Raw genomic sequence first — 27,151 nt, forward strand, 5'->3', positions numbered from 1 at the left:
CCACTTCATCATTACCTTGGAGGTGCTGTGTCCATTGCTCATGTGCCAACTGTAACACCACATTCAAACTCACTTCAATCTTGATAATCTGCCATTGTAGCAGCAGTAACCAATCTAACAACTGCACCAGACACTTGTTGTATTATATAGTCATTGCTGATTGCAGCACCATATATTGCCTGTTTACATATCTCTGTATTTGAATACACATGTCTGTACCAGTTTCTTTGGCACTTCAGTGTATATACATATGAAACCAACTTAAACATAACTCATTAAACTGTTGTCATGAAAATTTTTCCCTCCTAAATCCTCAAACTGCTTTTTCCAATAATTCACAGATTCATTTTTTACAGTTTTGTAGTAGTAATTCGTGCAGATTGACCGGATAACCTGTCCCCTCTGCTGAGCACATTTGAAATTATACCTCTTACCAAACATGCTTGAAAACAAAAAGATCAGCAGTTTTTCCACTGTAGCACTAAACCTGTAGGTAGCTAGTCCAAATAATAGTGGCAAAAAAAGTTAACATCACTATATGGTCATCAGAGGTAAGGAGAGATTGCAGCAAGTAGTTTCTGAACATCAGACTGTGCAACAATATCCAGTTTCATATTCCAGACTTCTTTTGAGTGTCTTACTCAGTGAAAGCAGCTTACAAGAGAACAATCCTATGTATGAACAATCTTGATGAAACTTGGTGGGTGTGTAGAGGGGGCAAGATAATGCTATACATATTTCATTTTTAAAAGGTAAAACATGCCTCACAGGTATATCAGATTTAGAGGGTACAGCTTCATAACCATCAAACATAAAAAATTTATTTCAAATAAAAGTTGAAATGTAACAAACACTCTTTAAAACTGTATAATCAACTGTTGAAAAAATTGAAAATTTGGAAATTACGCCACTGTCATTAATGAATTTTGCAAACTGGTAACTTTTGTTACAACATATAGATAGTTTCATACCTCATACATCCATGTGTAATAAAGCTGGTTTCCATAACACCATTTTTGGAAAATAAGTCGCACACAATTTGCTGACAGAGTATGTGCCACATATCTAATTAAACTACCTGGATGTTCATTATTATTCTAATTACTTGTATTATTATTTTGGTTTATCTTTTAAACTATTATATTACATTGTAATTTCTTTTTTCATTTTTAGTTTACAGTTTCACATACATGTATTTTGTTAATCGTAAATAATAAGAAACCTATTACTGTGACATACAATCATTACAGTAATGATAATCAGTAAAGAAACACAATATAACATTTTTTACACCATGTACACAAGATGAACAAATTTTCTCCCACACTGGGGAAGACAACATCTGTCCAAACATTAGCTTGCCACATATTGATGCCGTCACAATATTTGTGGGCTTCGTAAAGAGATCCTCGAATTCTCGGTCCAAACTCACCACTAGTTTCTTTTAAAACTATGAAAAGAAGGGTAAGCAATTTTCCAGCTGAAGAGACTGATGGCTTAATTGTGTAAGTAAAGTTCTTTCCATGGTGCATCTTTGTAGGCTCTCAAAGAAAACATCTCACAAACAATGAAACAGCATACACATTGTCAGCAAATGTTCGTCTATTTGGACAATGCTTTTGAGTACGTATTGCTTGGCACACTGTCTGTCTAAAACAGTCACTGCAGAAAGATCTTCATGATACAACTATGGTGATTTCAGGACTATTATTTGAAAATTATAAAAGGATTATGACATGAACACACCCTGTTACACCTCTAGGAGCCAGCTCTCTCCGGCACCACATCTCACTAGCTGCAGCTCAGAGTGCTGCAGTTTGTGGCCTCCAGTCTACTAGCAGCTCATGGGGAACAAGGCTGCACCACTAATTGGTTGATGGCATTGTAGACCATGTTACAAGTCTGCTAAGAGCTGTGCATGCTGGTGTATTCCATTGGTGCCTCCTGTTATATAAGCCAGTGCTGACAGTTCTGCAGCAGTCTCATCTGGCACTTGCAACTGCTATGGAACTGTACATCACTGTATGATTACTGGACACTGGTAGGCTTCTTAGGATCTCTCTCTTTCACACAGAATACTCTTTGGATTACTGCACATCACACAGATTTCTGAACGTGGCCATCAACATGGACATTTCTTCATATTCTTCTTTGCACTGCCTGTACTTGTCAGTATTCACTGAGCATGTGGTGTTGAATAAACTTGTTGCCAAATTGGTGTGAGACTTTGTATTGTGTATGAAGTAAATCTGTTTGCAAATAGGGAAGGTGCCAAATGTAAACCCAGTTAGTATTTCCTGAATGCTAAGTGATCATTTGAGCAGTATGAAATTTCCTGGAGCTCTATCAATTGGCAGTAAGTGCAACTAAAAGACACCATTGTAACATTGATTTGTGACAGCATGGAGGGACATTCAACTATTATGGAACAAGATAATGGCCTATGGTTTGATGGACTGGGGCTCCATGATATAGCAATGATCGATAATGATTGTGTATCTGACTGTGAAACACAAGAAGACTTCTTCATCCCAGGCAATGTCCTTCCTTCAGAAAGGGAATTAAACTTTGAATACAAGAAATCTATGGTTGAATTTTGGAAAAACAGAAAGAAAGGAAAAGGTGGCTTTTATCCACGTAGCACAAATATCACAAAGCTATGTCAGTGAAACAGCTGTATCACTGGGAAACGTATGTTGTTCTTGATGGTTCAAAACATGATATTATGATGGTACTACACTGCTAGACTTCACTAAAAGTACTGGAGGCTATGGACCATTGTCTGGTTACCAATGATACTGACCATCAAAAGTGGAGCTTGCAAATGAGCAGGGGAGTGAAGTTATGTAATTCCAATTCAGTCCCCAAATGGCTACTGAATTTTAAAAATGAGAATGGAATTGTATCTCAAAAAATAGCAACATTTGTAACTAGACACTACATAAACAATAAAATTATCTCAACAAGGTCACTTTAAAATTTTTAGTGCAAGTTAAGGAGCATATCAGCATTTTGGTGGCTGAAAGTGTTTACAACCCTGATTAGAGGAGATTGAATCTGGAGTTGCACATTAGATGTGCTTTGTTCCAAAAGAGGCAAAGAAAATTGAATCCATAGTGCAGTCATTGTCATCAGTTGCTCACAGTTACACTATTCAGCTTACAATCTCTGCAGCTGGTAAACTGCTTTTCCCCCTTTTCATAGTTTTAAAAGAACCTAATATATAGTTTGGAGTGAGAATTAAAGAATCTCTCTTTGAAGCCCCAGATGTTCTTGTGAAGCATCAAAATCTGGTAAACCATCTGACCACATCAAAAGTTATTTGAAGGATGTTTTATTTCCCAGTGCAAGAGGAAAATCTGTATTATTGTAAGATTCCTAGGGTGGTGAGCATGAAAGAATTGTTTGGAGTGCTGTTCCTGAGGACAAGGAACTTGTTCACATGGTTATCCCAAAAGGCTCAACAGGGCAGGTACAGCCATTGAATGTATACAGCTTTCAATGTCAGAAGAATTTTGTGAGATTTTCAGAACTAGTTCTGCTGCACGATCATGGTGTCAATCTCCACTCAGGAAACAATACAATTAAGCTGGAGTCACTAGTATATAGTCAATTCTTTTCACCAAGGTTTTCCAGTCTACCAAAATATGCCTGGTATAAATGAGCATAGTCAGAGAACTGGCTGCCACCAGCTGAATTTTGTTTTTTATGGACTTGTCCATCATGTGTATTATGGGAAGAAATGTTCATTTGGTGTGTGTGTGGGGGGGGGGGGTACAAAAATGTTATGTTTCAAGCATTTCTTTATAGATTATCATTATTGTAACAATTTTGTATCATAATAATGAGTTACTTACTATTTTCAGTTAACAGAATACACATTTGTGAAATAGTAAACTAAGGAACAACCAAAAAAGACTTGAAACCATAAAATAATGATTTACACAATACCACAAAAATATGTACAACAAATAATCAGAATAATAATGAATATTTAGATATTTTAATCAGATACATTGCACATACTCCAACAGCACATTATGGACAACATATTTTGCAAAAATGGTATTACTAAAACCAGCTTCATTGCATGTGGATGTATGTGGCATGAAAGCTTCTTTAATGTATGTTGTAAAAAAAAAAGTTTCCATTTTGTAAAATTCATTGATGGGAGTGAGGTAATTTGCAAACTTTCAGTTTTTTTTTTTTTCAAAAGTTGGTTATACAGCTTTCAAGAATGTTAGTTCCATTTCAACTTTCATATGAAGCACATTTTTTTATATTTCATGGTTTCAGAGCTATTCACTCTAAACCTAATACGCTAACTTACCTTTTTGGGTGTATTTTACCCCTTAAAAATGAATTTGCACGCATATGAATAAATAGGTACTGGCTTATTTTGCCTGTTCTACATGCCCACTAAGTTGCAAGATCATTCATTTACATTTGGGAATATTCCGTTGTTATTGGCACCACTGGTAATATTAAAAAAAGGGTATGATATGAACTTGAACCTGGAGGCACTCATTTCCAAACTGTAATTTCTATAAGCATCAATAACAATAAAAAAAACCATGAACCATGGATCTTGCCATTGGTGGGGAGGCTTGCGTGCCTCAGCGAAACAGATAGCCGTACCGTAGGTGCAACCACAACGGAGGGTTATCTGTTGAGAGGCCAGACAAACGCATGGTTCCTGAAGAGGGGCAGCAGCCTTTTCAGTAGTTGCAGGGGCAACAGTCTGGATGATTGACTGATTTGGCCTTGTAACACTAACAAAAACGGCCTCGCTGGGCTGGTACTGCAAACGGTTGAAAGCAAGGGGAAACTACAGCCGTAATTTTTCCCAAGGGCATGCAGCTTTACTGTATGTTGATGGCGTCCTCTTAGATAAAATATTCCGGAGGTAAAATAGTCCCCCATTCGGATCTCCGGGTGGGGACTACTCAAGAGGACGTCGTTATCAGGAGAAAGAAAACTGGCGTTCTACGGATTGGAGCGTGGAATGTCAGATCCCTTAATTGGGCAGGTAGGTTAGAAAATTTAAAAAGGGAAATGGATAGGTTAAAGTTAGATATAGTGGGGATTAGTGAAGTTCGGTGGCAGGAGGATTAAGACTTTTAGTCAGGCGGATACAGGGATATAAATACAAAGTCAAATATGGGCAATGCAGGAGTAGGTTTCATAATGAATAAAAAAATAGGAATGCGCGTAAGCTACTACAAACAGCATAGTGAACGCATTATTGTGGCCAAGATAGACATGAAGCCCATGCCTACTACAGTAGTACGAGTTTATATGCCAACTAGCTCTGCAGATGACGAAGAAATTGAAGAAATGTATGATGAAATAAAAGAAATTATTCAGATAGCGAAGGGAGACGAAAATTTAGTAGTCATGGGTGACTGGAACTCGGTAGTAGGAAAAGGGAGAGAAGGAAACGTAGTAGGTGAATATGGATTGGGGGTAAGAAATGAAAGAGGAAGCCGTCTGGTAGAATTTTGCACAGAGCACAATTTAATCATAGCTAACACTTGTTTCAAGAATCATAAAAGAAGGTTGTATACATGGAGGAACCCTAGAGATACTAAAAGGTATCAGATAGATTATATAATGGTAAGACAGAGATTTAGGAACCAGGTTTTAAATTGTAAGACATTTCCAGGGGCAGATGTGGACTCGACCACAATCTATTGGTTACGAACTGTAGATTAAAACTGAAGAAACTGCAAAAAGGTGGGAGAATTTAAGGAGATGGGACCTGGATAAACTGAAAGAACCAGAGGTTGTACAGAGTTTCAAGGAGAGCGTAAGGGAACAAATGGAAGGAATGGGGTAAAGAAATACAGTGGAAGAAAAATGGGTAGCTTTGATGGATGAAGCAGTGAAGGCAGCAGAGGATCAAGTAGGTAAAAAGTTGAGGGCTAGTAGAATTCCTTGGGTAACAGAAGAAATATTGAATTTAATTGATGAAAGGAGAAAATATAAAAATGCAGTAAAGCAGGCAAAAAGGAATACAAATGTCTCAAAAATGAGATCGACAGCAAGTGCAAAATGGGTAAGCAGGGATGACTAGAGGATAAATACAAGGATGTAGAGCCTTATCTCACTAGGGGTAAGATAGATACTGCCTACATGAAAATTAAAGAGACCTTTGGAGAAAAGAGAACCACTTGTATGAATATCAAGAGCTCAGATGGAACCCAGTTCTAAGCAAAGAAGGGAAAGCAGAAAGGTGGAAGGAGTATATAGAGGGTCTATACAATGGTGATGTACTTGATGACAATATTATGGAAATGGAAGAGGATGTAGATGAAGATGAAATGGGAGATACGATACTGCGTGAAGAGTTTGACAGAGCACTGAAAGACCTGAGTCGAAACAAGGCCCCAGGAGTAGACAACATTCCATTAGAACTACTGACGGCCTTGGGAGAGCCAGTCCTGACAAAACTCTACCATCTGGTGAGCAAGATGTATGTGACATGCGAAATACCCTCAGACTTCATGAAGAATATAATAATTCCAATCCCAAAGAAAGCAGGTGTTGACAGATGTGAAAATTACCGAACTATCAGTTTAATAAGTCACGGCTGCAAAATACTAACGCAAATTCTTTACAGACGAATGGAAAAACTAGTAGAAGCCGACCTTGGGGAAGATCAGTTTGGATTTCGTAGAAATATTGGAACAAGTGAGGCAATACTGACCCTACGGCTTATCTTAGATGCTAGATTAAGAAAAGGCAAAACTACGTTTCTAGCATTTGTAGACTTAGAGAAAGCTTTTGACAGTGTTGATTGGAATACTCTCTTTCAAATTCTGAAGGTGGCAGGGGTAAAATAAAGGGAGCGAAAGGCTATTTACAATTTGTATAGAAACCAAATGGCAGTTATAAGAGTTGAGGGGCATGAAAGGGAAGCAGTGGTTGGAAAGGGAGTGAGACAGGGTTGTAGCCTCTCCCCGATGTTATTCAATCTGTATATTGAGCAAGCAGTGAAGGAAACAAAAGAAAAATTCGGAGTAGGTATTAAAATCCAGGGAGAGGAAATAAAAACTTTGAGGTTCACCGATGACATTGTAATTCTGTCAGAGACAGCAAAGAACTTGGAAGAGCAGTTGAACGGAATGGATAGTATCTTGAAGGGAGGATATAAGATGAACATCAACAAAAGCAAAACGAGGATAATGGAATGTAGTCGAATTAAGTCGGGTGATGTTGAGGGTATTAGATTAGGAAATGAAACACTTAAAGTAGTAACGGAGTTTTGCTATTTGGGGAGCAAAATAACTGATGATGGTCGAAGTAGAGAGGATATAAAATGTAGACTGGCAATGAGAAGGAAAGCGTTTCTGAAGAAAAGAAATTTGTTAAAATTGAGTATTGATTTAAGTGTTAGGAAGTCGTTTCTGAAAGTATTTGTATGGAGTGTAGCCATGTATGGAAGTGAAACACAAGACGACAAATAGTTTAGACAAGAAGAGAATAGAAGCTTTCGAAATGTGGTGCTACAGAAGAATGCTGAAGATTAGATGGGCAGATCACATAACTAATGAGGAGGTGTTGAACAGGATTGGGGAGAAGAGATGTTTGTGGCACAACTTGACTAGAAGAAGGGATCGGTTGGTTGGACATGTTCTGAGGCATCAAGAGATCAACAATTTAGTATTGGAGGGCAGGGTGGAGGGTAAAAATCGTAGAGGGAGACCAAGAGATGAATACACCAAACAGATTCAGAAGGATGAAGGTTGCAGTAGGTACTGGGAGATGAAGAAGCTTGCACAGGATAGAGTAGCATGGAGAGCTGCACCAAACAGTCTCAGGACTGAAGACCACAACAACAACAACAATAAAAACACAAGAATCCACTGCATTGCATAGGAAGTCACCACAGCTGCCTTCATAATACACTTGCATATATAACTGCCAAATTCATCCACAGGTTAGAGGATTTTTACCACTAATCCTTTGGAAAAGGAACAATGTGGGACCTTCTTTGTTGCTACAATGTTTAGTAATAATCAAAAGGATTCAGTCATCCATACTGATCAGACAATTTCTATTTAAAATAATGCTTGTTATACACTGATACAGGGAAAAAAGAAACAATCATAAATACTTACAGCTGGCAGAATATCATCCATAATTTTAAAACAAAATTTTTTCTCCATGATGGAGTAAGGGACATCATTACAGTAAAACAGACCTATAATAATGGGAAAAGATTTCACCTATCACTTGCTGGTTAATGTGCAGATTCTCTTTACTGACAAAGAGCAAACATGATAAGTTGTAACATAAAGAAAGATGCAGCCTCAAATCTTGTAATTCACCTTAACAGATGCCCAATAAAGAAGAGAGATACTTTTGAAAGGAAAAATTGGTAAGTAGAAAGAAAGAATTACTGTAACATATTGTCAATATCAGAGCTAGAGCACAAATTAAGCTGGATGAGGATGGATGACAGAACACAGTCAAGGGGAGGAACCATGCCACAAATTCACCTGTATAGCTAAAGGGTAACAATAGAAAATCCAAATGACAGTAGAAAATAAATATTTGCATCCCAATCATTCAGAACAGAATTCTATGTAAGTGGTTTTTATCAATCCAATTACATTATACGGTCACCAATTTTGTTTGCCACCCAGTATAATTGCACTTTTGTTAATAAATGTTGGTTTAGTACTTAGGTAAATGCTTTTCATGTGTCAAGAAATAATGTATCCACTTGATTGCCTCAATCTATGACTTTCTGAATGCCATGTAAGAAAAGCACAAGTGAGTTTCGGAGGACCAATGTTTTTGGAATCCGTGCTGTTTGATATGGGGAACTCAGTCTATTCAAGACATCTCATTACATTTGATCTCCGAATATGTCCTAGGTTTCTACAACTGATGGATGTCAATGACATTAGATGGTCATTTAAACAATCATTTGTGCTTATCTGCCGCTAGACAGGTGTCACTTGAAGTTTCTTACAACCACCGAGGACAATTTTGACAACCCCCCCCCCCCCCCCACACACACAAAAAAAGGTATAAAAATATAAAAAATATAAAACTAAAAAATTAAAATAATCCATGGTGTATTATGTTTAACTCTGTTGCAAATTGTGAACAGAATATGATAGTGATTCCATCAGGCCCTTGTGTCTTGTTCAATACCAATGATTTCAGCTGTTTCTCAATGACACTACACAGGTACTCATATGGTTATTCAGAGTTTCAGAAGCTGACTGTGTGAAAACTACAAGCCACACAGAAAAATGACTTGCATCTCTCTAAGTTTTGATTCATCATATGTGCTATGGTGTAGGCAGCAGGTATACCATAACTTTCAGACAAGTTATCTGTTCCATACTGTTGCGTCTAATTAGTTCACACCTGCAGATAGGTAACACAGTGAACAGATTTTCAAAGCGAGTTGCTGACATGCCTTCTCCAGCAGTGCACTTATTGACATTTGGTGTGTGACAAACAATGCCCATATTGGACACCTGTAATATGAGTTAATAACTTGGTGAGTTATTCTATCCACTGATATGTATCTATTTTCTGTACAACTTTTTGTGCAGTTGTTTTCTGAAACCCTGGAGATACTTATGTATAATCCTGTATATCACTTATCTTTGCAGTGGTGCAAGAGTTAAACTAGAGCAGTATTCATGGGACTGTAAAAGTTATTATGGACAAATAAACCATTATTATTATTATTATTATCATCCTTTGTAAATGACTATTTGAAAACAGAGTTTAGCATTTCTGCTTTTGCTTTGCTACCCACGGTTTATGTTTCATACACAAGTTTTTGGAGACTAACTATGGTGCCACTGACAGTCTTTACACATGACCAGAATTTCATTGAGTTTTGTAAGAGGTCTTTCAATAAGGTGCTGCTACAGTAGTTCTTGAAGGCTTCATACCTTTATTTATTTTTATATTTAATTATTTATTTATTTGCTTTCTTGACAGTGAAGCATGTTTAATTCAGCATCTATCTCCAGCTCTATGCTTTGTTTTACAACTGTTTTGTAGCAGTCACCATTTCCATAATGACTGTTTCATTAGGAACATATCTGTCTAGTGCCTCGTCAACTGTTCAGCTGAACTTGGACTAGAATTCTACTACATGCTTATATGCTTATGTCCAGGAGTGCATGATTTCATTAGCTCCTTGAAATATGAAACTACTGCCTCTTTTTCCAGTTTAACAAGTATACAAATCTTCATATGTCTTTTAGTTGTCCTTTGTACTTCCAGTTATCAGTATTGCTACAACTGCCTCATGGTCACCAATACCCTTTTCAGTATGGACATTCTCAAAGACTATTTATTGCCATAATATCTGATATATTTTTTACATGAGTTGACTTTGAAATTAGCTGTTCTAGAAAGTTCCATGCTAGTATTTAAGATAGTTTTGTAGTATTTTCATGAAATGCAGAGTTCCACTTCACCTCAGTATGGCCTTTCTCTATGAGGGAAGGTGGTAGGTAAGCAATTAAAGTGTTACATCCAGCTTACAGTTGGTATGGCAGCTTCAGACACAGAAAGAGCACCAGTGTGCACAAATTTTCTATGCAGATCTTTGCTGGGTAACTCACTTGTTTTCCATCAACTAACACTTTGAGAAGTGACAGCAAGTCCAGATTTTCAAGTTGTGGAATAAATTTTGGATTGCCAAACAATGGAAAATGCATGAAGGAATGTAAAAATATCATGAAAAGGATAGTTGCTACTCACCATATAGTGGAGATACTGAGTCACAGATAGGCACAACAAAAGGACAGTTGAAAAGTGAGCTTTCAGCCAACAAGACTTTATCATCCTTCTTTCTCTTCTTTCCTGTGTTTCTCTAGTCATCTTACATGACAAAGGCCTTGTTGCCTGAAAGCTCACTTTCTGACAATCTTTTTGCTATGCCTGTCTATGATTCAGCATCTCTGCTATATGGACGTATCAACTAAACTTTTCATTAAATTTTGTATTAACATGTACAAATTTTAGGTTTTCAAGTAGTTTCCTTGTTCTCGGATACCATACCACAAACATATCACCCATACAGGAACACACCAACTGGGACTTAGTGAATTCTAGTACCTTTGTCCCAAAATGCTCCATGTACAGGTGTACCACACTAGGAGCCTTGATCCATAAAGTTAATAGCAGTGCCAGATAGACAGAGTTTTTTCATAGAATAAAATGTCTATGAATATTTTTAAAAAGGATAAATACACAAACTGACAAATCAATTTCTCATTGTGGTAAAAAATCAGGAGCACTGAGGAAAATATAAAGGTTGTTTTTATACCCCCTACTGGCTGTCTTTTGTCTCCAGAAAAATTATTTCATTTCCATCAACAATGACAAAACGTTTTCACTGAAACATTAAGGTCAAACTAAGAGTATCAAAGCCGAGTATATAAAACATTGCATGCCAGCTTAGCTTCTTGTATGTGGGGGACAGTATTAGGAGACAAACCAACTTTATTAACATTGCACCTGACTGCAACTTGGTGTGTCTTCTGTACAGTAAGTAGCACTCTGTCTTTTCCTGTATTGTTGATATTCCTACCTGGAGATGACATTTCTTGATTCAACTTCATTTAAAGTTACAAAAAACTAACAAAATACACAACATCTGCCATTAGATTCACTTCTAGTAACTCACATATGTGAAACACCAACTTCTGTAAACTTCAGCGAGCTGAAAATGCAGCTGCCTCGGAACAGAGCAAACTGAAATCTCCCATTTTCCTAATTACACTCATAGCAGTAATTAATTTCTTTTCTTTAAATGTGATTTGATTCTCATTTTCTATACGTGTATCCCTGAAGTACGCGTGAATCTATCCATTTATTATTTAGACCAGATCCCATTCAGTTTCATTATTCTGTACATTATCTCAGATCAGATGATTTCAAAGATGCAATTAGTTTTGTTTATTAAAAATTATGCCCAACCAAAAATTCTACTACAGTACGTAGCGGGGAAAACATTTCGAAGTAATAGATATATTTGATAATGATGACACTACTCACTAAAAGATCAACATTAAGACTTTATGGTAAAGTATTTTAATTTTACTGATAATTATAAATCTCAAATATACTTAGATTTTCCATTGCAAATTTAGCCATTATACTTGTTAGATTCCAACTCTTACCACTATGCTTTTGTCACTCTAAATTTCCTGGACCAAATGACACCTCTCACTAAGTAATTAAGCCATTCATTGAGAATTACCCAAAACTTCTATAAATGATTTTAAATCAAAATACAGTGACTGTACTTCTAGATAGGTTATTTAAAGTGAGGGTGTACAATGTGGTTACCTTATCTTTTGTATCTTCCTAACCACCACATATTTTGTATGCAAGATTAATATTGTAACATATAGTCTCTTCAGTTAGCAAAATCTTACCTAGCCATTTTTTAAACAAAAATATAGATTACAAAGTCACAATATGTTCATACACCTGTCTTGATAAAGCTCATGTCACCCCAAAAAGTAAGTCCATGTTCTGAAAGTTCACAAGCAACATTTATGTGAAAGTTCATGACCAGCAAGCAATCAAGTAACACCTATGTAACATACTCGTGAGAGTCCAAGTTCATAACATTGTATAAAAATCAGCCACCAGTATTGTTCACTCAAGATATACCTTTGACTCAACATATCAACTTTGATAAGTGTACGATTTTGTATGAACTTCTTTCAAACATGTGCACTGTCTTTTACACTGTGGTCTATTAATATTGTGTTCAAAAAGAACTTTGAATTCATAGTGTGACTCTGTTATTAATGCCACTTTTAGGTACAGTAAATTGATGGAAACTATTATGTACATGCGAAGACTGAACTGAGGAATGAAAATTTGTACCAAGACCAGGATTCGAACCTGGGCCTCCTGCCCACTAGGTAGATGTGCTAACCACTATACTACCATGACACAGTGTGATGGTAACTAATTGCAAAGGATGTTATATGTGAAACTGGATCTGGTTGTCACGATATTTGATGTGATAATAAATGGAGAAAAAACCACATTATTTGAAAATTTGTGTAGTGTAGATCATTAGTACAATTTCCAGGAACCAGTTTACATCTGGACTGAGATTTTCACTCTGCAGTGGAGTGTTCACTGATTTGAAACTTTCTGGCAGATGAAAACTGTGTAACGGACCGAGACTCAAACTCGGGACCTCTACCTTTTGCAGGCAAGTGCTCTACCATCTGAGCTACCCAAGCAAGGCTCACAACCCATCCTCACAATTTCACTTCCACCAGTGCCTTGTCTCCTACCTTCCAAACTTCACAGAAGTTCTCCTGCGAAACTTGCAGGACTAGCACTACTGGAAGAATGAAGCACTTGCCCATTAAAGGCAAAGGTCCTGACTTTGAGTCTTGGTCCGGCACACACTTTTAATCTGATAGGAAGTTTCAAATCAGTGCACACTCTTCTGCAGAGTGAAAATCTCATTCTTGAAACATCCCCCAGGCTGTGGCTAAGCCATGTCTCCACAATATCTGTCCTTCCAGTAGTGCTAGTCCTGCAAGTTTTGCAGGAGAACTTCTATGAAGTTTGGGAGGTAGGAGACAAGGTACTGGCGGAAGTGAAACTGTGAGGACAGGTCATGAGTCGTGCTTGGATAGCTCAGATGGTAGAGTACTTGCCTGCGAAAGGCAAAGTTTCTGAGTTTGAGTCTCGGTCCAGCAAACAGTTTTAATCTGCCAGGAAGTTGCAATTTACATCAGTTCTATGAGACTTTGATCATTGAGACTCCGAGGGCTTAATGGGCAATGCAAGTGGGCACTATTGTGAGTGATCAATTTCTTGATAGTTAAGATCAGCAACATCACACACTACCCCTGGAATATAAACATGAAATTAAATTTGATAGGGTTGGCTCTTAATTTCTCTGGTAGCATATTTAAAGAGTCTATTAAAATAGGAATTTCAGAAAATCTCTTAAATAATATTCATAACTTCATCTAGACAAGGCTTGAGATGTAATACTTAATTTGTTAATATTACAACAGCCACTTCATTTGGCAGGGTCATTTATACTGTAGGATGATTAAGATGAATATCAATGTTGATTTTGGAAAATATATGAGCAAAATGCACAGTAGGTGCCAGTAGTCTAAGTTGGACATAACTAGCACTTTTGTACCAACAATACCGGTATATCAGAATATGGTTGGTGTCCAGTCATCAAACATATATAATACCAACACACAGAGTCAGACTTATTTCTCTATGTTTGTTGACAAAATCTTGCACATAAAAATGGAATTGGCAACTTTGCTGGCTATTTGAAATTACACCTGTTGTCAACTGTCCAAGAAGATAAACTAGACCAGAAATGTGATTATTCAACATGTTTTAGTCTACTTTTACAAAATAAAATAAGAAAATGTTACAGTATCCTCTTCACTCAGCAGTAACACAGATACATAAAAATGCATACATTCCATGAAAAGATGAGACAAATCATGTAGATAATCATGTGGTTTTCGAGATTTTGAATGTCTTCTGACCAGTTCTATAAATTCTTGAATTACAGCATCAGTTTGTTCTATGTACAGCTTAACATTTTGGGGTCGACTCAATGCTTGCTGAAATTTACTTCTCAGGTGCCACCAATCTGCTCCATTCCTGCACAGAAAAGTAAGAAAGTATTGATATTATTTCAGTGCCAATAATAATTAATTAAAAATATAGTGTATATAAGAGCATGTGAAAATCAATTTACAGAACAATGCATCATTATGATGTTAGTACAACACAGCATCTAAGTTGTACAGAATAATTTCTTGGCTGCAGAAAATATCATTATGAAAATTTTTAAAATTAGTATCATTACTAATTCTTCACCATAGCATATAAACAGTCAGTTTTCCTTAAAATTCCCTCTGTTATTATTCTCCTTGCAACCCTCTTTTGATGAAAGTATTTCACACAACTTTAACAAAAGAGTAGCTATAGTTTAATATAACACAGTCTGGAAATTGTTAGCATGGAGTACTGCAAATATGTTTCACTGTTTAATGTAGGACACATTATCAGTAATCATTCAAGTGCCTGTAAATTTTATTTTGTTCACATGCATTCACTGCCATATTTTCAGCTCTTTTTCACTTGAATTGCATTTTCTTGACATGAACGGTTTCACATGTACCAATGTGTCAAATACATCTGTTGTCTATTTTTTTTAAATTCATCAGTGCTGCACAAGTTCATTTGTAAAACTAACAGAACTGAATGTTTTACACAATGAAAGAATTTCTAGTTCTTACGTAGGCAAAAGACCGCCATTGCTATAGATTTCAGGTCTCTCTCGTCGGTACTTTTCCACTGCAAGATGACTTCGGCGCTCTGGATATCGTCCCTCACTTTTGAATACTGTTTCAATATCAGATGGGTCAAAGACCCATACAACATTAACACCAGGTACAATTTCTTCTTTCACAAGCTTTCCATATTTCTTCAACTTCTTCATTCCATTTCGATGCAATCTGTCAAACTTATAGTCACCTATAAAATGCAAACATGCTATTGAATCTAAACCTAGCCAAAAACTGGATAGCATAGATTAGCAACACTGCCTAGTCAAAATTATATGACAAAATATATGATTTTTTAATCAGTGTTAGTAATTATGCCAATAAGAGGAGGGTGAGATTCGGGTGCATCTTTTAGTGTTAACATATCCAAAGCATAAATTCAGTGCTACTGTTTGACGTATATTGGAGAGCACAATTGACTCTGCTGACAGGACAACAGTGCATGCAAACTGAGTGATACGTTTTGTGAATGTGTGAAGGACAAAAGTATTTTTGGCCTTAATTTTAAGATTTTGCACCGACACACTCCAGTACTTTGCAGGTATTACAGAAAATAACTAATAATAATGACAGTGTGCAAAAATCACAACATTTGTACAAACTTTCAGATAGGGGTAGCAAAGTCCTTTTGGGTTTAAGGACCTTGGCACAAGAGTGTTTTCATCTCTTCATCACATGACTGCTAAGGGTAGTGACCTGTGTGAAGTCAATAGTTACATAACAACACAAGCCAAAAAAAGCTCCACTACTCTGGTCACAGACAAAGCAGTCAGGACTGAATGACTGCCATGTCATCTTCTACTGTAAAATGCCACATGAAGAGTAAGTTTAAGGCCCATGCAGCACAAGCTGCTGCTTGGGGTCCAGAGGCACTACACCTGTGATATGCAGGACTTATCACAACTGGAAACAGCTGCTAGGGGCACCAAAATGAGGAAGGTGCTAGGAGCACCACAAGTGCAAGATTTTTATCACAATTAGTAGCAAAAAGTGACAGGTGAAAGTGTATGAGGGAAGATGGTGGAGGGAGCAAATAATAAGTCACTTGGGAGGAAAAAATTCTGGAGCTGGCCCTCATCATATGGATGCAGTGGAGGAGTGTGAGGTCTGACCTCCCAGTCATTGTCAGTTTAGCAGACCTGGTGCTGCTATTTCTCATTCAAGAAGCTCATTGACTGCCATCATAAGCCTGAGTGTACCTCGCTTCAGTCATCCAGCCAAAGAAAACTCCCTGGCAGTAATAGGAATTGAACCCACATCCACATGGAAGTCAGCCATGCTGACCACTAAGCTATGACAATAGATAGTGCTTGGATAATAGGTCAAAAATAAAAATGCATAACACCTATACAGCTCAAATTAGTTGTTGTCTTAAAATGTTATATGAGAGTAAAATAATATGACTAAAAAAATGAGCACATATCGCCACACAGGGCCCTATAGTTCATCTGTTTTACAGAACCTGCGTAACTTGAAATCAGCTCTGAGTGCCTTAACTGTGTTGTTTTGATATTAACACTGGTAGATCATAACAATATATACCAAAAACAAAAGTTTCTTCAGCTTTAATAAATACAGTTTATTAACAAATGAGGTACAAGGCTACGATTAAAAATATTGGTCTCACACAGCTTCCACCAAATTAGCTGTATCTCACATTTTATTGAGATCAGATACCTTCTCACATTTATTCTTTACTATTAATGATTTAACTCCAGAGTTACCAGCAGTACAGACAAACAGAAGGGCCTGTGTTTCTCAAAGACCAATATTCATGCATTTAGATATAAACATCATTATTGTATCCATAAAATTATTTGTGTGGTTTGGAGATTGTCCCTGCAGTTAATAAGAATAAAATTCAAACATTGCCTTGAAGTATTTAAATTACTTTCCAATTTTGAATTCAATCCAAAAATCAAAAGCCACAAAAACTTAGCAGAGAACAATAAATAAACTCTTCAACTCTGTGGACTTTTCCCACTGTGATGTTTCTGTCCCCTTTGGAGGTGTCGTAAGTACTGTAGTGCTTCCAGTCAATCAGTTTTGCACCATGGGATATTCAACCAGAGCCTCCCAATTGTTGTGGCTTCCTTTGGCACAGCAACATAGAGGTGTACCATCATTTAAGCTGAAACTTCCTGGTAGATTAAAATTGTGTGCCGGACTGAGACTCAGACACAGGACCTTTGCCTTTCACAGGCAAGTGCCCTTGCCCACGAGAGGCAAAGATCCTGAGTTCGAGTCTTGGTCTGGCAGAACAGTTTTAATCTGCCAGTAAGTTTTATATCAATGCACACTCTTCAGCAGTGAAAATTTCATTCTGGGAACACCCCCCAAGCTGTGGTAAAGCCATGTCTCTGCAGTATCCTTTCTTCCAGGAGTGCTAGTTCTTCATGTTTCGCAGGAGAGGTTCTGTGAAGTCTGGAAGGTAGGAGATGAGGTACTGGTGGAAGAAGAGCTGTGAGGGCAGGTCATGAGTCGTGCTTGGGTATCTCAGATGGTAGAGCACGTGCTCGAGAAAGGCAAAGGTCCCGAGCTCGAGTCTCAGTCCGGCACACAGTTTTAATCTGCCACGAAGTTTCATATCAGTGCACACTCAACTGCAGAGTGAAAATTTCATTCTGGGATCATTTAAGCTTTACTCTTAGATTTCCACCTAACCACACCTTTGGATACCGCATCATATTCAGAAGAAACAAGTTGGAATATAAATATCATTGCTGCTCGTTTCACACTGCAATAATTCAATCTTCTGTATTTTTAATCAGATTTAAAATAAAAAATAACATTCAAACAAGCCTATGAATAATGTGCATAGCCAGCCATAGGCCTTATTAAAAAAGGTCAGAGAAGCAATGTCTGATACCAAACAGTTTTGCTCAACGCTTTCAAAATTACTAAAATACTGGGTCATTTATATACTTCAAAATACAAAATTCAGATTTGTTACATACCAAGTAGTGGAACATAATTTAACAAAGTTCCTATCAGTGGTAGTGATTTGGGTCCAGGTATGTGTTTAAATAATTTGGGGTCTGATGTTCCAGCTGTTACAGTGCTATGGGTGCTGTAACACTTCTGAACTAGATCACAACCAGGCCAATGTAGTTTCTCAAATTCATCCAATTTCAGTCTCGATAGCAGCCTGGGACAATGGTAATTTCTCATTATTGTATGATGTTATGTTCTCTGCAAAGAACAAAATATAATTTAAGTATAAATTATGTATTATATAAATAAAATATGAAGTAGATACAATATTGGCTTCAGCACAGCAACAGTGAATCATTTGCACAACCTAAATAAAATATTAGCTCCATTGTAAGGGTCATATATCCTTACACACAATATTTTTGTGTGTTATTACTTACTTTTGTTCTTTACTTTTTTCCACACAGAGTCTGCATGGCTAACAATAATAGCTAGGTAATAGCAGGTCAGATAATATCCATCTGTTGAAAGAAACATAAGCATACTACTGTTAACCAACAACGAGTCATAGAGATACAATGCTAGAGCTGTATACATTCTTAGTGCTTTCTTGTGAGCCATGATGCTGTGTAGTCGTTATCCAAAAAATGTAGTGCTGGCATACAGACCTGATGATTCAATTAATATTGTCATAAAGCAAGGGAGAACAGGTGTGCATCCACTTTGGGAAATTTAATATTGTGAAACATCTTGATGGTATTTCATGGTACACAATATATCCTGAGGTGACAAAATACATGGGATAGCAATATGCACATATACAGACGGCAGTAATATTGCATACTCAAGGTACAAAAGGCCAGTGCATCGGCAGAGCTGTCTTTGTACTCAGGTGCCTATGTGAAAAGTTTCCAATGTGATCATAGCCACACAATGGGAATTAATTGACTTTGAATGCAAAATAGTAGTTGGAGCTAAATGCTTGAAAAATTTAATTTTGGAAATTATTAGGGAATTCAGTTATCTGAGATCAACAGTGTCAACACTGTGCTAAGAATACCAAATTTCAGGGATTACCTTTCACCACAGACAATGCTGTTGCCAATGGCCTTCACTTACCAACTGAGAGCAGCGACATTTGCATAGAGTTGTCAGTGCTACAGTACAAGCAACATTGCGTGAAATAAGCACAGAAACCAATGTGGGACATTCAATGAACATATCCATTAGGTGAAATCTGGTGTTAATGGGCTATGGAAACAGATGACCATAGCGAGTGCCTTTGGTAACAGCACGACATCACCTACAGCTACTCTCCTGGGCTCAAGACCATATTGGTTGTAACTTAGACGACTGGCCTGGTCAGATGAGTCCTCATTTCAGTTGGTAAGAGCTGAGGGTAGGGTTTGAGTGTGGCATAAACTGCACAAAGCCATGAGACCAGGTTGTCAATAAGGTACTGTGCAAGCTGGTGGTGGTTCCATAATGGTGTGAGTCATGTTTAAATGGAATGGACTGGGTCCTCTGGTTCGACTGAACCAATCACTGACTGGAAATGGTTATGTTTGGCTACTTGGAGGCCAGTTGCAGCCATTCATGGAATTCATCTTCTCAAACAACGATGTCAGATCACCGAGCCACAATAGTTCACGATTGATTTGAAGAAATTCTGGGCAATTCGAGAAAATGATTAGGCCACCCAGATGGCCCAACATGAATCCTATTGAACATTTATGCGATATAATTTAGAGGTCAGTTCATGTACAAAATCTTGCACCAGCAACACTTAAGAAATTATCGATGACTATAATGGCAGTATGACTCAATATTTCTGCATGGGAAGTCCAACGTCTGGTTAAATCTGTAAAGGCAACAGTGATGAAATCTAAATGGAATTTTTATATTTTATGAAGCTGCCAAGACTGTTAATAGTTACAGTTCATTACTGATAACATAATGTAGTATCATTAATTTTTATTTTTTTTTATTTTTTTTTTATTCTTTGGTAGCAAATGTGTGATGATTCTGGGATAGCTGCTAAGCAAAAAGTCAGTAAAGGAGTCTTAAGCAGCCCAAGTGGCGTGTGTTCTTGGTGATTTAAAATTACACTAAATATCGTCAAGCAACATCTTTTGGGAACTGTCGCAAATATTACGTTACAGCAGTTATATTTGGTGACCCCGACGTGATAATAAGAAGATATGACAACAAACGGGAGTGGTTCCGAGGATCGCCTGGAAGTAAACAAGGTTAGCAACAAAATTCCGCCTTTTTGGAGTGAAAACCCGAAATTTGGTTCTATCAGTTCAGCATTTGCAAAATTGTCACAGAAGAAACTAAATTTAACCACCTAGTGTCACAATTAGAACCAAAATACATCGAGAATATTTGGGACATTATTTGCGGCACAGATGCGAATAAATATTCGTTGGCTAAGGAACGTCTACTGAATATTTTCAAAGAAAGAGAAGATACGCGTATTAAGAGATTAGTTACTGTAATTGATTTGGGAGACCAAAAATCTAGTCAGTTATTATGCAAAATGCAAGCCTTGGAAGGTGTAGATGTGTCAGAAAAAGTCCTAAAGACACTTTGGCTAGAAAAACTTCCGGATTCTATAAGGAACATTTTAATTGTCAGTGACTAGGGACTCGAAAAGGTGGCTATAATGGCTGATAGAATAACAGAAAGAAATCCCCGTAACGAATTGTTCGTCACAAAAAGTGGTGCTTGTAGCCAACAGGATGTTTCGATAACAATGAGTGACTTGATGACAAGAATTTCGGGGCTAGAGCAACAAATGGCCGCGCTGTCAGGTGTCAGCTGGTTATCGAGGCAGGTCTCGTAACAGAAGCTGTGAGCGTCAATGTAAAAGAAGTCGTAGTAAGTCTCGAAATAAATACAACCCCAAGGGCAAGTACTGTTATTACCACTTTCTCTTTGAGCAGAACTGCAAGCCTGAAAAATGCACACCTCCATGTAGCTAGACTGAAAAGGGAAACGCGACCCAGCAGCTGAATTAGCGGCAAGTTCTGCTGCCCAAGTCCATTGCCGCAAAACCCGCTTTTTGTAACCGACAAAAAAAAACGGGATTGCAATTTTTAGTCGACAGTGGGGCGGATGTTTCTGTAATTCCAACTCACGCAGATATTAATGGTGAGTAACCATATAAATTGTATGCTGCAAACGGTACCGAAATTCCTACTTACGGAATCGAACTTCGTACTATTGATCTAGGACTGCGACGTCAATTTCAGTGGCCATTTATAGTTGCGAAGATCAATAAAGCTATATTGGGTGCCGATTTTTTGAATAAATTTCAATTATTAGTAGATTTCCATAATAAAAGATTAATAGATGATGTAACCAAGCTCAATGCTGACGGTAAAGTTATGTCAATCTCAGAGGAAAACGTCCTGAGCACCATGAGCCAAACCACAAAATTTACAGATCTACTGTTACAGTATCCAGACATAGCTAAACCTAATCTGGTACCTAGCGAAATTAAACATGATGTCAAACACTATATTACCACTTAAGGCCCACCTGTGTTTTCTAGGGCAATACAATTAGACCCAAAGCGCATGGCGATGGCAAAACAAGAATTTAAATTCATGTTAGACAACGGCATCATTAGGCCATCTAAATTTGCATGGGCAAGTCCTCTCCATACTGTACCTAAGAAGGATGGCTCAATACGTCCGTGTGGAGATTATAGACGGTTAAATGAAAGAACAATTCCAGACCGTTATCCTGTACCTAGAATAGAAGATTTCCATTGTATTCTTCAAGGCAAAAACATATTTTCTAAAATCGACCTCTTTAAGGCCTATTATCAAATACCTATTGCTGAAGAAGATAAGCACAAAACAGCTGTAATCACACCATTTGGACTGTATGAATTTAATGTCATGAGCTTTGGCCTGCGGAATGCACCTTCAACATTCCAGCGATTCATTAATGAAGTTATGTTTGGGCTAGACTTTGTGTTTCCTTACCTCGATGACATTTTAATCGCCTCATCCAGTACTGAAGAACACCGAACACACCTGAAACTAGTCCTGGAGCGATTGTCTAATTATGGACTTCGAATCAACATATCAAAATCAACCTTTGGAGTAAATGAAATTGAATTCCTGGGGTACTGGATAACATCAGCGGGATCCCGTCCACTACCTGAGAAAGTGCAAGCAATTTTAGAGTATGTTACCTGAGAAGCTGCATGAGCTCCGCTACCGTCACTACCTTAAAGATGCAGCACAGACTCAAATTGTTAGGCATGACTATCTTAAGGGAGCAAGAAGGAAAGATAATAGACAAATTCAGTGGACTGAAGAAGCAAAGAAAATGTTTGAGAAATCTAAACAAGATATAGTAAATGCTGCATTATTGGCTTTTTCTAACTCGGAGTTATCCCTAGCATTATTTTTAGATTAGATTAGATTAGTTTTCGTTCCATAGATCCGTGCTGAGGAGATCCTCGTGGATGTGGAAAATGTCATTTTTTTTAAGCTGAAATAACAATACTAATAGTATGAATATATACAATACATCATTTGTTTCTATTAAAAAATTCGTCAATGGAGTAGAAGGAGTTGGCCACTAGTAAGTCTTTCAGGCTCCTTTTAAACTGATCTTTATTTGTAACTAAATTTTTTATGTTTACTGGCAAATTATTGAAGATGAGTGTTCCGGAGTAGTGGACCCCTTTTTGAACTAAAGTAAGTGCTTTTAAGTCCTTGTGCAAATCATTTTTGTTCCTGATATTGTATGTATGAACTGAGCTGTTTGTTGGAAAAAGAGATATATTATTTAGGACAAATTTCATTAAGGAGTAAATATACTGAGAGGCAGTAGTTAGTATACCCAGTTCTTTGAAGAGGTTTCTACAGGACGTCCGTGAATTTACTCCACAAATAATACGTATTACACGCTTTTGGACTCTGAAAACTTTTGTTTGACTTGAAGAGTTACCCCAAAATATTATACCATATGACATTATGGAATGAAAGTAGGCAAAGTATGCAAGCTTTTTCATTTTTATGTCGCCTATGTCTGCTAACAGTCGAATTGCAAATACAGATTTGTTAAGGCGTTTCTGCAGTTCTGTGGTGTGCTCTTCCCAACTGAATTTATTATTAAGTTGTAATCCCAGGAATTTAAGACTGTCAACCTCTTCTATCTGCTCTTCTTCGTATTTTATGCATATGCTGGGTGGAAACCTCTTACAGGTTCTGAATTGCATATAGTGAGTCTTTTCGAAGTTTGTCAGTGAGTTGGCTTTAAACCATTTATTAATATCCATGAAAATATAATTAGCAGATCTTTCTAGAACTACATTATGTACCGATGCATCAGATATTGCTGTTGGTTCTGCGCTCCAGCAACTGGAAATTGGAGACCTGTTGCATTCTTTTCACAGAAACTGAGTAAATCACAGAAGGGTTACAGTACCTATGACCGAGAATTATTGGGAACTTACCTTTCTGTATAAAAAGTTTACGCATTTACTGGAAGAAAGAGACTTCATAATCTTCACTGATCATAAGCCACTCATATTTGCTTTCAAGCAAAACAATGATAAGATCACAGATGAGACAGTTACAGTACATTTCACAATTTTCGACCGATATTCGTCATGTCAGTGGCCATGACAATATTGTTGCAAATTCCCTATCCAGAGTTGATGAAGTAGTAATACTGGACTATGATGAAATTGCCAAAAACCAGCAACAAGATCAAGAACTACAGCAACTCCGAACAGGGAACAACTCCTTAAACTTCAAGTCATATCAACTTCCATCAGGGAAAACATAGTGGTGTGACACAACCACTGCAAATATCAGACCTTATATTCCTCACCCTTTTCGTTTTCAAATATTTCTTCATTTTCATGGTTTAGCTCATCATGGAATAAAGACAGCACAGTTGAAACTGTTGAGTAGCAGAGCCATTTGGCCAAACATCATAAGTGATGTGCGACAGTGGACTAAATCCTGTGTCAGTTGTCAGAAAACCAAGGTCACTCGCCACACAAAATCACCGCTAGAGAAGTTTGAAGAACCCGATGGACGTTTCAGTGTTGTACACACTGACCTCATCGGGCCTTTCCTCCTCCTAATGGCATGACTTATTGTTTAACTTGCATTGACCGTTTCACATCTTGGATGGAAGTCATACCACTTGAAGATATTTCAGCTGAAAAAGTGGTAACAGCCTTCTACCAGCACTGGATTGCAAGATTTGGTGTACCATCACAGATAATCACTGACCAAGGAACACAGTTTAGATCTCAGTTGTTTGATAATTTGGGCATAGTATGTGGAATGAAAATTCAGCACACAACGCCATATCATCCTCAAAGCAATGGTAAAATTGAGCGACTACATAGAACTGTGAAGTCTGCAATCAAGGCCCATAACAGTTCTAATTGGACAGAAATTCTGCCTACTGTTCTATTGGGGTTGCGTACTGCAGTGCGAGAAACGTCGAACCATTCCATTGCACAGATGGTATATGGAAAAACTATAAGACTTCCTGGTGAATTTTTTGAAGAGCCCACTACAGAAATTGACCTTGATTCATTTGCATCTAATTTGCAAAATCAAATGCTTCATCTGAAACCTAGTAGGCCTATACAAAGCAAATCAAGGTCAGTATTTGTTCCAAAAGATCTGCAAACATGTTCCCATATCTTCCTGAGATGTGACAGGGTTAGAAAACCATTAGAACCTATATATGATGGTCCCTTTCCTGTCATTTCAAGGCATGAAAAAATTTCACTATTAAAAGGAAGTGCAAACACATAAATGTGTCAGTGGACAGACTTAAATCAGCTTATCTCCTGCAAGAAAAATGGGATCAGAGAAGGAACTTCCAAACTTTTCTAAGTATACTGAACCACAACATTCCACAGAGGAACCATCTCCAAATATCAGAGTATCGAAGTCAGGACGGATTATAAGGTTCCCACCTCGATTCTTAGAGCAGTTGTCTCTGTGGACAATTAATCAAATATCATACCAGACATTGTAAAAAGTTTTGTAATTATTTTGTATCATATCTTTTGTCATTCCAATATGTTTTTTATTGTTTTATGTTAATGTTGTGCTGATTTTTTTTTAAGAAAATTCCTTCATCACCATGTATTAATTCGTAACCATGTTAGTGGTGGGGGAGTAGTGTAAAGGCAACAGTGATGAAATCTAAATGGAATTTTTATATTTTATGAAGTTGCCAAGACCGTTAATAGTTATAGTTTATTACTGATAACATGATGTAGTATCTTTAAATTTTTTGTTTATTCTTTGGTAGCAAAGATGTGATGCTTCTGGGATAGCTGCTAAGTAAAAAGTCAATAAAGAAGTCTTAAGCAGGCCAAGTGGCGTGTGTTCTTGGTGATTTAAAATTAGACTAAATATCGTCAAGCAACATCTTTTGGGAACTGCCGCAAATATTACGTTACAGCAGTTATAAATCCAAGTCACGTCGAGGTGTTGCTGTACACTGGGCAGAAGGAGGTCTGATGATAATAGAAGGCATCCCATAACTTGTGTCACATCGGTGTAGTGAGCTTTATTGTAAATATATGTAGGTCGCTGGATGATAAAATAATGCTCTTGACCATTATTGTTTGAGTTCTTATGTTCAAACCATCCGGAATCCCAGTCATTATGTGGAAGTGATTGACTTTTCTCGCAAGAATCCTTTTTATTTATTTCAATTTATTGGCTTTTGAATCGTGCCCATCAGCTATCTTAATTATGGCAAGTCGATACGACATTGCATTGGAGAAGATTTTCTTAGTTACGACGATAGACGTAAAGACAAAAGAACATAGAGTACCCAAGCGACGAAAATCCGCGACATAGCCTGGAATCGAACCCGGGCTCACTTCGGTTAGCAACCTGCCGCGCTGACACCGCAGCTACAGAAGCAGACTCGTAAGAATCTTCGTACATGGCGAAATTACAGCAATGTGGCAGTCTTTGGACAGGCAGTCTGCTTGCCACTGTAAAGTTACGTTGAGAGTATTTTAAATTTTCAGCGGTGCTTTATTATCCAGTGGAACGACTTTGTATAGGAGAAAATTTAAAATGGTTAATTATTATCATTATGAACTAAGCAACTGTCATTTTGATTTGTGCACGTAGAGCAGTGAGTTCACAAAGGTTAATTTTAACGACACCGATAGTGATAACGTGATTGTCGGGGGAAATGACTCATTTTTAACTTCGTTGAACTTAACGCACAAACAGCTGCTAATTGCACTTAGTTGTGAGTAATCTTGTAGTTAATGATGTGCAAAAGAGAGCAATGACCCGATAATGCAAATTCAGCTAACAATGATCAGTCCTGAATCTACGATATTTCCGAACCAGGGATAGTGGAGCCCCCCCCCCCCCCCCCCCCCCGTCCCCGTCCACTGCCCCCTCGAGTGTTTGAGGTAGGACATCAAAAACTTTAAAATACGGATTTTACAAAAATATGTTCAGTTTGTAGCTCATATCTTTCTGAAGAGTTTGATGTATAAAACTTGTACGTTCGAGGAAATGTAAGACATGTTATTTGGTCTTACCTGTGCCAAAGCGCAGTGCCACGCCTCTTCACACAGCATTCTTCTATTTCCCCGTCACAGTTATTTCGCTCTGTGGAATTCAAACGTGCATACTTTGTAATGGAAGCCATCAAACCTTTATTCAGGACAGTGGAAATTAAAATGTCCTGTGGTGCCTCTCCCGCTCTCAGTAGGCCGGTTTGACAACTTCCGTAAAAAAAAAAAAAAAAAAAAAAAAAACTCACAACTAATACTGGGTGGGACTTGTATGTGACCGGGAGAATAAGAACTCTTCAGAAAATTT

At 37.5% G+C, this 27,151-nt stretch overlaps 1 protein-coding gene across 2 annotated transcripts in view; it reads right to left on the reverse strand.

The window, feature by feature from the left end:
• LOC126203248 (cytochrome P450 302a1, mitochondrial) overlaps window positions 1-27,151 on the reverse strand; it is a 218,288-nt gene that overhangs the window by 49,406 nt on the left and 141,731 nt on the right. For both annotated transcript variants that reach the window (XM_049937503.1, XM_049937504.1), the window contains exons 2-4: window positions 18,314-18,548; window positions 15,309-15,546; window positions 14,480-14,667 (exon numbers count right to left, since the gene is read on the reverse strand). In XM_049937503.1, coding sequence (XP_049793460.1) covers window positions 14,480-14,667; window positions 15,309-15,546; window positions 18,314-18,527 — 640 coding nt within the window. In that variant the 5' untranslated portion in view covers window positions 18,528-18,548. The remainder of the gene's footprint in view (window positions 1-14,479; window positions 14,668-15,308; window positions 15,547-18,313; window positions 18,549-27,151) is intronic.

Source organism: Schistocerca nitens, chromosome 9, assembly GCF_023898315.1.
Source record: "Schistocerca nitens isolate TAMUIC-IGC-003100 chromosome 9, iqSchNite1.1, whole genome shotgun sequence".
NCBI lineage: Eukaryota > Metazoa > Arthropoda > Insecta > Orthoptera > Acrididae > Schistocerca > Schistocerca nitens.